Raw genomic sequence first — 13,356 nt, 5'->3', positions numbered from 1 at the left:
CCAGTGGCAAAAAGGAGGGATGCTGCCCACGATGATATGAGACTTGCAGCAGGCAAAGAGGATGGATGTCGGCTGCTATGCGCGGCGCAGGCGAGCAAAAGCTTGTAAAGGTGTGTGGGCTTGGTTTGGGCGGGTGATGCGGCCCGAGGTGCTGACTGACGCGCAGACGCGGAGGCGCGCACGGCTTTGAACAAGGAGCGAATTCGAGCTATTCTGAGAGAGCGACGAGAGCGCAGGTGTTTTCGCGATTTGACAGGCGCGATGATTGAGACGGAGCGGCGCGCGGCGGTGAGGCCCACGTGCAGCGGCTACTCTAGTGGACAAGGGTGTGGGCCGGCGGCCAGCGCGGCGCGTGGGAATCAGCTCGTGCTTGGGTAGGTGGGCAGGCAGCACCATCTAGCAACTCGACAAGCTGCAGCTCGTCAGAATGGGCTGGCCACTGTCCTTCTCGTTATGGGCACCAACCAGCACAACACCACCTCCTCCGAAATCCTGGTGGCGGGGGTGAATCGTGTCAGCCAAGCCCAGCCGCCTCTGCTTTGTGTGTTCCCCCGCCATGCTGGGCACCACCACAACGACCTAAAGTCAGATTCTCAATTAAGGCACCACCAAATGCAGAAGATTACGCCGAGTATTATACTCACGCGCCAATCCCTCTGGACCTGTAATGCGATACGCAGAGGCCTAATTCGTGACAACACGAGATCCTCCGATGATCATTACCAGGGCCTTCTGGATGCTGGACAGAGCTGGCATGCAGACCAGCTGCGCGCTGGAGCTCGGCCATGTCCTTGCCGGCCGGCCCATCTGGCGGACCCACGGCGACTTCAAAGTCGACGCCGCTCTCGTTGTCGATTGTCCGGCCCCGCTCCGCATATTCGGTCGCCACTTTTGCCGCCATCTTGGCCTCACAGTTTTGACCTCCACCGCCGCCATCCGGCCCCGGCTCCGCCCTTGCATGCGTGGTAGCTTGCCCCGCTGCCAGCGTTCCTACGATCCAGTACCGCGTGCGGTGCATTGCCGACGAGAACGACTGTAGTCGCACTTCTTTCCAATGCGCGTGGCCTATGCCTGCCGAACAGTCCTTTTGGCTGGGATCATGGCTGACCGCCTCTGTAGCCCGGTGCTTCTGAATCTCTTCCCGCCTTCTTGTCACGAATCGGCACGCTATACAGCAGAATCCGGAGTAGACCTGCAGCTCCGTGATAGTTGGACTGCCGCCCACCGGGGGCTCTGCCTCGTATGGGTCCACGTGCCCTCGGAAGCCTTCTACTGCTGCTGCCGCTGCTGATTTGACCGCCCGTAGCTGGCCGCCCTTGAGCCGGTGCCTCGTAGAACCTAGAGCACCCATGCATATGGAGCGAGGTATTCTCCACACACTCGCAGACCAGATGCTTGGCCATCGTTTGCAGGCAACGTCTCGCTGATCACGGTGGGCCCGCTTTCTCAGTCTCCCGCCCACCTCCGTTCAGGACACCAGCTAGATGTCGCTCGAATAGAGAGTCCGGTAGTGGATTTCTATGGAATTCAAAGAACACCAATGAGTTGAGAAAACCCAAAGCTATTGTATATTATGATGGGAGGAGGATGCCGTGAAGGCCATTTTTAATAGGTAGGTGCACGAAGGCGTACTCAAGGACGACCTCTTCCTTTTGGAAAGCCCCACTGTGCCGGGGTCCTCGCGTCGTGTGTTGGGCGCTCACGATAGCCAAATTACAGATATGATCCAGCCTGTTCTATCTTTCAAGCATATCCATCGCGTGTATCACTCTTGGACGGCAGCTTGACATTTGGTCAGTGCACCTCTATCCTTGTCAAGATATCTTCCGTTGCCGCACACTTGGCGGCGCAGCCTAAGGTCTCGTCAAATGCTGGTGAACTACTATGTATTGTACCCGGCTTTCTAAAGCGATCCATGACTCCGAAGGCACTGCAACCATACGCTCTATGGAGAGACCGAAAGTGGTCTTCTAAGGGGACATAGGATTGGTTGCTGAGAGTTACGAAGAAGCATTCCTCCAGCGATATCAACAGTCCGACACAGGAGCACTTGCCCGGCCTCGCCAGTAGTGCTGGCTCGGATGCATCTTGGCGGTGGCTCCGAGCCCCGGGGGTCCTCACATGTTCGAATTGGTGCTCGGAAGCTCGTCCTCCTCCACTCGTCCAGGTATTCGCGGAATGGGAAGCATCAACATTACTCCAGTCTTTGTCGCTCCTGAGGGGCATTCGCAGGGCTGCCAAGCCGATCTGGCCACATGGGGCGCGATCGTGGCCTGTAAACCCCAAACGTACTCGACCTTGTTCTGCCTGCGTGCTTCGCCAGTAAGCCGGTCCTCAAAGTTCTGCGGGTTGTCACAGTTGGCCTCATCCCCCATATCAACCTCGAGCTGCTGGATAACTAGTCCTCGAATGTGTCGACCTAGCTCGATAGCCACGTGGCGATAGTCAGCCACGCCCAGCTTCACACCAATACGCGCTGTCGTGACGGCTACATGACCGTCACCACGCCAAGACTGACGGTCATCACCAGAAGCATGAACGTCATACAGGAGGGGGTGACCACGTAACCTCAGCGATGAAGGACAAAGATGTATAGTCAAAGGATTCCCCTTACTCTAGATAGTCACCTCCTTTGTACTTCAGCGATCAATTTAAGTATCATTTTCACACACACTTGAACTGGTCACTCGATTGCCGAGACTGATATCTCTTCGAAGAGGCACGACAACGCCCAAAGAGAGAACGACAGCAGGAGTTAGTGATATTACAAAGGCTCAACCCACCTTTCCAGAACAGCAAGCTAGCGCCCTGCCAGTCGGTTGACCCCGGAGGCTGGATCGTGACACTGGGCTCCGTATGGTGAAATAGCGTGTCGGCATTCGGGGCTACAGCAGATGAGGACATTGTATGTCAGGTCGGCGTAAAGCTGTAGGTATATTAAGACGGGTCGGGATCCTTTCCGCGTTCCAGCGTGGTCGCAAAGTCGGTTAGTGACTGGTTGCGCATCGTTCTACTAGAGGCTACCCGGCTGCTGTCTGTTTTTTTGGATTTATCGGTGGATCACATTGAGTGAAAAATATGGGGGTAGAAAGAAAATTTAGGGTAAAGAGTGTTGAGTAAATTCGCGGGAAATGGGGCTAGAATAAGATAGACCTGCTACGTGCACAGACCTGTCGTTGATTATGACATGTCCAGAGAGAGAACGAGCGAGACTTCACGGTGTGCAGGGATGCTGTCGGAGATGTGTGGCGCGCGTGGGTCCCATGGATTTAGCTAAAAAGCGCCCTGGAATCAGACAGTAAGGTACTATAGTACTAAGTTCCTCAGGTATAGGTTCCTAGTACTCTTTTGTTGTCGCTTACTAGTACCCTTTTTTGTCGCCTGTTAATTTGGCGCTGAGTCTGCGATGACCGACGGCTAGCGCACCGTGCTCGGGGCGGTCTCATCCGCTGTGTTTTTCATTCTAACTAGATAGTCTTGGCGGTTCCGTAAACATCCTTTGGTCAATGTTAGGTTAGGGATACGTGACATCGTGTGACTCAGTAAAACCTTTTACGTGGAGCTAGTTCCTTTTTGCCAAGTTGGCTCGTGGGTACATATACCCAGGAACCTACGCGGCGGAGGAGTACAAATGGGTTCAGCTGAAAGTACTGGTTCTTATTAAAATGCAAAACCATGTCACGCAAGCTTTTCAAGAGCTTGTTGCAAAGGATTGGACTGAGATCCACGAGTTGGCAAGCTTTAAAAAAGAACGAGATCAGGCCTTGAGAAGGGCCAGTTAATTACCGCTGGAATCTCTGTTGCTGAAGCTTAGAGCTTTTGCCGAGAATCAAGATGTAAAGAAACTGATCGAGGCTGAAGTTGGGATAGATCAGATCAACTTGCGGGCATTTTTCACGCTCGTTACTAAGCACATTGCGAGAGAATACGCCAAAATCAGCATTGAGGACGCGAAGGCATACTACGCCCTTGCATCGCTAATCAAACTCTGGATTCGTTCGTGCATCAATGGTCAATGGGAACAAATAGGAGTTCAACCATGGGAACAAACAGAGTTTCAAGTATCGCAAAACTTCCGGTTTCTACAGGTTATTGACTCAATTGGAAAAAGCAGGCTGCACAAGATTAAGCGACTTGAAGCTCACACGTGTATGAAAGACTTGACCCGCGAACTAACTGAGATAAAATGGTCCGGCATTAAAACACTTCACCCCCTTTGGAAGACTTTCAAAAAGTACCGCCGGAATCTGGCTCGGGAGGAGTTGGATCCGGATGAATTGTCCAAAAGACTCGATAACATAATCAGAAAATGGAAAGTGGGAAATAGAAAGAACAAATTCGAAGAGATGCGCCACAAAACGAGCCAACCCTATCTACAGCTTGCAGCTCTCGTAGGTAGATTCATACTCGAGCAGACCGGGGCTATTGAGGCCGAACGCCTGCTGCCACTGGCCCAAGCGGTGAATAAAGTTGGCCGTAACTCCTGGGTGATAAAAGACTTTATCTTGTCTCTCCAATCGAAGAGCGCTACGGAGATAATCAAAGAGAGCGTTCCGAAGACTGAAGGAACTGCGAACAAAATGAGTCCTATGAGGCTCAATGTTGTACCAAGAGCTAAGACGGGCACGAAGAGGAAGAGGGTGAAGAGCATTGCCAAACAAGAAGGACATCAAAGCAAGGTCAGAGATAATCGAGAACTTATAGAAGAGGAGCTGCACGGGTACGAAGACTATTTGAAAACTGCGTTGTCTGAGTTCCTCGATAATAAAGTCCAAAATGAACTCTATACCGTGGGGATCTGGCCAAGAGTTAAAAACGGGAGCTTCGTGGCTTCTGAAACTTTGATGGCCTTCCGCGAACTTATACGTTTGGAAATCAAGAAAGAAGCCAAATACACAGACGAAGAATCCATAGCAAGACTCCGGACAGATCTTCGACCTGGAGTCATATTCCGCGGCCACTCCAAAGCATGCGAAAAGATCCCAAACAATATACATAAACTAATAATTCGGAGCCGGACGAAATTCCCCGAGGTTACGAAATTATCTCCTTGACCCTAGCTAGTCACTCTCTTTGTGCTTCACCTAGAGTTCTAAGCATCATTCCTACCAACACTTGAACTAGTATCCAATTGCCAGAAGTGACATCTCTACCGAAGAGACACGAGCCCCTATAAACACGACAAGTCGAGAGCGTAGAACATCCACCCCAGCGCCAAGCCAGACGGTTGACCCCGGAGGCTGGATCATGAACCCTCGCCCCACCCCAAAGTAGGCCTAGGCTCAGAGTTGGACAAGGCCCAGAGTAGCTCGAGGTTCTTAGTGAGATGTGCCCACTAAGAGCGCCTTCGTGTCGAGGGCCCCTAGCCGCCTATGTAACCTGCTACTGTACCGTGCTAGGCCTCTTGCTCTAAAGCCTGAATGGATGTTCGACTTTGTTATCATAGTGTCGTACGCCTTTTGAAAGGCTGGGAGGAAGTCCTCCTGTAAGATGTGAGTGATATGAGTTCTCTCGATCTCTTTACCATACACCCGTCTAAGACGGCTAAAGCGCCCGACTGTATGACGAATGGGTAGGCATATAGAGCGTAACAATATCCTGCTCCTTATAATATAGATCGAGATTGACGGAATGGTGGCTCTTTTAACTGTTGAGGATAAGGAGGCGGGAGCTCCCTTTCGTATGACTCTTCGTACGGCAATCGAAGTACTTTACCTATTCTAGACTTCTCTCGTTCCTCGCCCTACCGTTTTCTGAAAGCGCGATCACCTAGTCGGGCAGTAGAGGGGTATTCGTAGTCTACGAGTCGAGGTAGACCACGCCCGCGAAGATAATATACGACGGGATCGAATAGCTGTGCGACGCGATGCCCTGCTTTACAGTGACCTATTCCCGATTCCCTTGTTTATACAACCTTTGGCCTCCAGCGGCGATAGTAGATCGTAACGACAGTTTCCGCAGAGATTTTGTCTATCGCGAAGCCCGTCTCGTCGAAGCTGCAGATCTGGGGTCGGCAGTCCCTTCAACCTACTACTTCAACTCTCAATTGCACCAAACACACTCAAATTGGTTGACTCCATTGACACATCTGTCATGATATTCACCAGCACTTTTCCCTTGGCAGCCTTTGCCAGTATAGAATGTGCAAGCAAAATCAGCGGTGGAGTCCTTTTCGAGCCAGGTGACTACTACATAGTGAAGTCGACATCGTAATTGGTGCAGCCGTAGTCGGGATTATATTGAATGTCGATTAGCATGTAATTTTTCAGTGAACTTGACACCGTGCGCCGTAATGATTGACAACGCTGGTATTGGAATAGAAGTAGGAGCGAGAGGGTCCGGAACAGACTCAGGGTCTGGATAGAGTAAGTAAGCAGTATCTTGGCATCCTCAAGTACACCACGACATTGCCGATCATGCCGATTTAAAATCCTCGATCCTCTTTGTTCTTCGTCTGGTACGTTAGTGGCGCTCAAGCCAGACTGTGGATGCCGTACGACGAGGGGGGCGACACCCATCTGGGGTGCACTGACCGGTCAGTCTCTGGGACTGGCAGTCAATCAGGAACCACGTCACCGCGAGAGATCTCCATGAATTGTGATTATGGAGGAAAGGGGTGTTGAGTCATAAACCCCTCATCATCCAACAAGAGTTAACGTCTGATTTTTGCCGTTCTGCCATATAGCGGAATCGAGCTTCTCGTACGCGCGGAATGACACGGCGAGGCTGGACTTCTGATTGGGGTAGCTTGCAACATGTTGGAAATAGAATGCAGTGATGGGAAGGGGAGTAGAAACAGAAACGAATTCAATTAGCATGAAGTACTGCACAGCTAGTGGGGCAACCTCATCCGCCTTGGCCGCCGTTCCATTCTTTTCGCGGGCGCACAGTAGAAACCCCCACCCGAGACGTGTCGGATACTGTTGTTTATGTAACAACCGTTGAGGGCCAAGTACAAGGATGACAGGTACTTAAGTGTGTCTACTACGGTTTGGCACTACTTCTCCTGTATATAACGGTACACTAGCAACGGAGTGACTTCGACCAATGTAACCGACCATCCATGACTCACCCAAATTTAACAGATACCGAATGTTTTGTCGGAAGTAGTCGGGACGAATAAGCAGGACAAGTCCATCAAGTATGGCGAATGATCATCAAGCAACCCGGAGCTGCAAGTTCGTTGATGCTACAGTATTGTACTGTAATATACAACACTATAGTAGTGCATTCTATGTAATGGTCAACCGGGTCATTTGCCTCCACCATGAGGTGCGACAAATGTTATTGTCCTGGGCCACAAATGTAAATGGCTTCTTCACTTCTGGCCAGCACACTCCAGTGGTTTTATTTAGCATAGGTCAACGGACGCTATAGTACCTCACGAACTGGAAAGCAAGTAGTAAACCTTCAAGTACGCTTAGTCCAAAAGGCCGCTCGTGGAGTTACTTTGTCCCAGCCTGCACCAGCAACCAGATGGCGGGGTGGTCTGTGGTGATACATAACAGCGAATAGCTGACGCACTTCAATATGGTCTTTTCTTTCTGACGCAGATCCCGCCTCGAGGATCAGGCGATTACCGACTTTAATGAGCTCCCCATCGGCCGTCATCTACCTCTCTGCAAACCTGACCCCGACTGCGTCCCGCCGCGGGGAGGATCAGCAGTGACCCTAACCCTAAACCTAAAGGTTTCAATACTGGAACGCGCCAGGTCCCAGTTTGGCTCCCGTGTTGCGCTGCCTGGACCTGCCGGCATGGGGAAGTCGTAACTTGCTGTTTGGTACTGTTTCCAAGCGGATGAAGTATGCAGACTGCCGTAGGTGTTCCGGATAGGCGAGGAGACGAGTGAGGGTTTACTGGATGACCTCAAGGCTATCGTCGATCTGCTTGAAATAGGAGATTTATTGGGCAACTGAGCTGGAAGCTACCCAGCGCATTACACAATGGCTCCTCGGCCCGTCGACAGTTGCCGGTTACTGGTTCTAGATTGTGTGACCAAACTTGGCGTTCTCAGTCGTGACGAGGCCGATTCCACCACACCAGGGATTGGCAGCGGCGTCCAGCAGAGAAGCCTTCTGGGCCTCCTCTCAAACGTCTCCCACGGTTCCATCTTGGTCACCATAGGGGACAAGGACACTGCACTGGCTCTTGGCATCAAATGCAGCGACACTCTGTCCCTGAGTGCAATGCGCGGGACGCAGGCTGTGAACCTGCTTCAGAAGAAACTCGGCAAAATACTGGAGCACAATTCACTCAAAATCGTGTGGGCGGCAGCGTACATACCGCGACACATCCCACAGGAACGCCTACTACAAGACGTGAAACAGAATAAGAGGTCTATGCAGCTCTTTTCAAGACGGATGTTATCAATTCCGACGAGACTGCAGCGCCTCAGACTTAATCAAAGCCTGCTGGAGGCCTGTCATTGGGTTCCTCGAACCCACCAGCTGCAAAGTGTTCACGCCAGCAACTGCTCTGCCCTCTTTCATGGCGTTCTCCGACCGCGACAACATTCCGAAATCGATTACTGAGTTTCCGACATGCGACGCAGACGCGAGCGCAGTTAGCGGGGCCGACCAAGGCAACGAGAGCGACTTCCAATCGGACAAGCCACCACAAATTGGAGACAGAGGCGGTAACAGCTCAACCGGTGCCTCTGAGAGGGACGTACAGGATCTGCTTGACGCGGGCCGTATAGCTGCGGGAGACTTCGGCATTTTCTCAATGCGCCAAGCCGTGCAACTGGCAATGAGACACTGGCTGAAGAACAATGGATAGTTTGGAAACTCCAACCACAGTTCATCTGCTGGATGGGTCAAAACTTTCCAACCGGGCGCTATGAGCTGGTTGTAATTATTCGCTCAGGCGAAACGAACGGATACCAAGTGGTTAGGGATTAGATTATCGGCGAAGGTCGAGGATATAGTAGAGGATGATGACACGGAGGTGAATCAAGCTCTGCTCGCTTGCCTAGGGCTCGAGGAGGGCGCCGCTAAAGGAAATGAGGCTGGAACTAAGTTATCTTCCTATCGAAGGACCCTGTAGTCCAGTAGTGAACCCTTTAGGAAGTTCACGTCTACCGCTGTATAATAAGAGGGGCGGAGTTGGAGGTTGTCGTGGTCGTATAATGGGTGTGACAGTATGAAGACGGTCAAAGTTACGTCGATTCTGTCGGTCGAAAGCTGGCTGGCTCTGTCGGAATTGGGTAAAAGAACAGGAAACAGCGGAGGCTACGCGCCGTTTCTATAATCATAGTGGAATAGGAAGCCTGACCTTGTGACTTCTCAGTAGGAATAGTGAGAAAAATAAAGCGGTAATGGATTGATTTCGAGTTAAAGATGTCGGGGTCGACGGAGGAACGGCAAGCCTGAGTCGCTTATTGCTCAGTTGGAACCTAAATGGCGAGCCGAAGTTGATTATTTCTTAGTACGAACAATGGGCGAATGGGTGGATTGCATTGGATCACCGTTGTCTCAGCACCTCGAAGAAGTAACATATCAGAGCGCTCCTTCCTCCCCTAGAAAATCGTCTACTATGCGTGGTCAAGGCTAGTAGTTCATATCACTGGCCCTCCAGACAAGATAAACAATAGTACAGCCACAACATTCGGATAGAAGTCGTACATCAAAGATAATATTTACGTATTTGCACTGTCAATTCGTCGTATTGCATGGCTGTCGACGATTATTGATAATATTAATATACAGTCATGACAAACTGTCTCGAAGTTCATTACGTTTATTGTTCATCACAGTGTTAAGATATATAGTTAAGTAGGCAACGCAGACTAGAAATACCGGACCCGGATCAATGGCATTTGTTAGTAATCGAAAACATACCTCCAGCTTTCAAGGAGATTCTCAAACTCGGACAACAGGAGCTGCAGGGATTACAAACGCTGTCAATGGAAAGAATGTTACGAAGCCTAGGGGTACCCAGAAGACTGGAAAAGTCACCATAAAAAGCGAAAGACACCAAAGCAAAAATTACGAAGAGTATCTGAAAACTGAGTTGCCTAAGTTTCTGGACGATATGGTCCACAGTGAGCTTTTCTGTGAGAAGGAACTCCCAATACTAGAAGAGAACAATAGCATCCTTATTTCCAAGCTTGTCAAGATATTCCGTAACCTTATAGGTCTGGAGATCGAGACAAGAGATCATTGCCCAGATGAAGAAAAGGAAGCAAGGGATCGTAGACGTAATGACTCGGGATCAATTCTCAAGTATCGCTTCGATGCGGGATCTGTAGGAATCGCGTCCACTATACATAAACTAATAATATTATCTGTACAGAAACAGAGGAAACGACTTGTCTGCTAAGACGGCTTAATTTCACTCCTAAAGCATAAGTTAGTAGTAATAGAATAAAGGGTCCCTAAAAACGATGAGTGTCACTAGTAAAGAACTTACAAATGTTGAGTCAAGGCCGTATATAGGTTAGGGTTGAAAATAGGCATGTAAAGGAAACAATATAGAGAATATGTAAGGGAAGTAACGTTACCTTGAGAGAACCTTTAATAAATGTAGAAAACATGATAATGCTAACATAATCCATTCCTCCCCGCATCCTACCTTGGGACGACTTGGCTATACAAGCCCGCTATCTTGAGACTACCTGTATTGAGATGGAGCTTGACCTGCAGCCGCTGACCACCGTTTACGGCTACTCGACCGAGAAACTTTCATGACTGAGCGGATGCATATGCACCTTGCCTGGACAACACCTGCACTGCCCGCTATCCTGACAAGACGGGACAAGCCGTGGTGTCATGTTGCCGAATCAAAAGAGCACAGCTTGAACGAGCAATCTCAAGCGCGCGCTGGTGCATGGCCCGAAGTAGTCCTAGTGCGAGACGCTGCGAGAACATGCGGAGAGGCACTGTTGTCAGGAAGTCAGAGCAGCCAATCATTGCGATGTCGTGGTTTCCCTGTGGCTGACAGAACGGCACAACCCTCCCCCGAGGAGCGCCGCATTTGGTGCTAGCGCGTAACGCCCTTGCATTTGTGAGTGATGTTGCCTCGTTCGAAACCCCAGTCTTTGTCCAAGTGGGTTGTGTAAGCATCCAAACATGCACACAGTCATGCCTTTTCCTCCGCACGTAACAGCCGCACGCGATTACTCGCAGTGGAAACCATGGGCGCTTTGCACAGAGTGCAGTCAAATCTCAAGACCGTGCCATTAGGCGAGCAAGAGCAGACTCCCACGCGTCCCGATGCAGCCACAAGTGATGTTCGCGGGGACAGGAGCCGGAACCTTGGAATCCGGTAAGACCCACTCATTCCTCGCCTTTATTTCTTTCCTGGACCGGGCTCACTGGAGATACAGACCATGTCACGACGGCCATCCCTTCGCGCACGCGGAAGAAGTTCCAGAATCGGTTGAGACAGCAGGCATGGCGTAAGTCACTCCACGAGGAAAGATCCGACCTATTGGCCTAAAAAGTCGTAGGGCCAGCGCAAAGCTATTCGCCAAAGTGAGCAGCTCGCAAGCAAGGCGCTCCGATGCCCGTGGGGCGGGTTTGGACTTCTCGTGCCGAGAAAGAATCACCATAATACGCCAGCTGCGCAAGACAAGGGGATTCGGACTGTTGAGATTCAGCATAAAAGCCCGCGGCTCGCCAACACCAGTTCTGCAAAGAGGCTGCCGTCTATCAAGCTCTTGAGACCGTTCTTGGAATACAGCACCACTGGAACTGATCATTCACGTACCTACAAATGGACTCTAGCCTGCATCCGAATCGACACTGGCTTTATCCAGAAACTACTGTTTCCCATGACGGTAGACCACCAGCTCATCATCCTGGTACAATACAATGCCGTCCACGCAATCATAACTAACATGTCCATAATTTCCACACTGGGCTTGCTGCCTTCAGGTTGCCCACAGTCACTAGGCGTTCAGCCAGTGTCAGCTATTAACCTGCCCGACTACGCGAGGGTACCTCGCGACTTGCAACCGACGAACCTTGAGCTACAGCAGCGCACCCATTCTTCCCAGTCCTGGTCCAACGACAGTGACGCACCGGCAACACCGCTGTACGCGCCTGTGCGGACGACGCTACCAGTGGCGGCAGCTTCCTGGCTGAACATCTTCGCAGCGATCCCTGTCCCACAGCTACGAGACAACATCATTGGACTTGCGCACTGCATAGACGTTTACGATCTAGCGCACGATCTCGGCAAGGGTGTGTATGATGGTTACGACGATCCCGAACGACGAGGACTGGTGGTCTGGGGCGATCGCCCGTGGAGCACGCATGGCTGGGAGGTCAGTGACGGGTTCATGCGGAAATGGGGTTTCTTGCTCAAGGGATGTACTGAGCTTGTATTGTCGACTAATCGGTGGAGAGAGTTTCGTGGAGAGGATGGGCTGGCGGGCAATGTGGCATAGCAGATTGTCACGGATGGCAATGGCGGTGATTGCAGTCAATGCTGACCGAGCCATAACGATTTACCCTTGAGCATTGTCCCCCCCAGTCTACGGTCGAAAATGCCTCGAAAGAAGTAGCATCATTGTCAGGCGGCTCGACCTAGGAGCAAGGAATCAGACAGACAAGCTGTTAGAACGAGGGACTGCGCTTAGAATGCTGTTGCAATGCTGGTGGATAGACAAGAGTACGATCTTGCCCTGGCTGTTTGTGGGGGGCATGTCTGACTTTGGGTGACCGCTGCTCGAGTTTATGGTCCACTTCCCAGCACCTCAACTCGCGCATCCATCGCGGCACCAACATTGCCTGCCCTTTCTGTGACCGCAGCTACGCCACAGCGACCGGTCTCATCCATCACATCGAGACGGGCTCCTGTCCACAGGCACCGAATCTCAATCGCGACCAGATCTACCGTATCATCAGGTCCAAAGATAGCCATGGCGTCATGACCAAGAACCTGCTTGATTGGCACGGCTCCGACTCGTAGGAAGCCACCGGGCGCGCCTGGAACGGCTACGCTTATGAGTGCTATCTTTGCCACCGCTCCTTCACCACCCTTAAAGGCCTCAACCAGCACCTTGGCTCCCCAGTTCGTAAGTCTCCCCGTAGCTTGACTCACAAACATTCCGGCGCGCCTTGAGGTGCTGACCTTGATCTTTACGTCGTTCCATCACCTGCTGCAGACCAGCAATCTTTCTACCACTGCCCTAAGCGGGATTACCGCCAAGACTTTAAGAACCTCGCGGGCCTAATCAACCACCTGGAAAGCGAGAAATGCGGCTTCATGCGCTTCAACGACGTCCAAAACCGGGCTCAAGACATGATGAGAAATGGCCGGCTCTTGACGTGATGGCATGCGAGATGTGCTCGAGGTCATCGCATCCCCGTGATCATTAGCCAAGGGCGGCAAGAAAAGACTCACCCAAC

The 13,356-nt window shown here is 51.3% G+C and overlaps 3 protein-coding genes across 3 annotated transcripts; 2 read left to right on the top strand and 1 right to left on the bottom strand.

The window, feature by feature from the left end:
* Positions 1–2,117: 2,117 nt before the first annotated feature.
* B0I36DRAFT_356777 (uncharacterized protein) lies at positions 2,118–2,904 on the bottom strand (the record flags this gene model as incomplete). The annotated part of the gene is made up of 2 exons (XM_046157679.1): positions 2,118–2,488; positions 2,784–2,904. 2 exons carry the CDS (start codon positions 2,902–2,904, stop codon positions 2,118–2,120), a joined length of 492 nt encoding a protein of 163 aa, XP_046003955.1.
* Positions 2,905–7,944: 5,040 nt separating this feature from the next.
* On the top strand, positions 7,945–8,779 carry B0I36DRAFT_356776 (uncharacterized protein; the record flags this gene model as incomplete). The annotated part of the gene is made up of 2 exons (XM_046157678.1): positions 7,945–8,276; positions 8,329–8,779. The coding sequence occupies 2 exons, from the start codon at positions 7,945–7,947 to the stop codon at positions 8,777–8,779; spliced, it is 783 nt and encodes a 260-aa protein (XP_046003954.1).
* Positions 8,780–11,762: 2,983 nt separating this feature from the next.
* Positions 11,763–12,392, top strand: B0I36DRAFT_258072 (uncharacterized protein; the record flags this gene model as incomplete). The annotated part of the gene is made up of 2 exons (XM_046151055.1): positions 11,763–12,015; positions 12,100–12,392. Coding segments are annotated over 2 exons (546 nt in total), but the record flags the coding sequence as incomplete, so codon positions are not given.
* Between the last annotated feature and the right edge of the window lie 964 nt (positions 12,393–13,356).

This window comes from Microdochium trichocladiopsis (genome assembly GCF_020744255.1).
Source record: "Microdochium trichocladiopsis strain MPI-CAGE-CH-0230 chromosome Unknown B0I36scaffold_19, whole genome shotgun sequence".
NCBI classification, from domain to species: Eukaryota; Fungi; Ascomycota; class Sordariomycetes; order Xylariales; family Microdochiaceae; genus Microdochium; species Microdochium trichocladiopsis.
The sequence above is the reverse complement of the archived record's forward strand: the minus strand, read 5'-3'. Positions and strand labels throughout refer to the sequence as shown.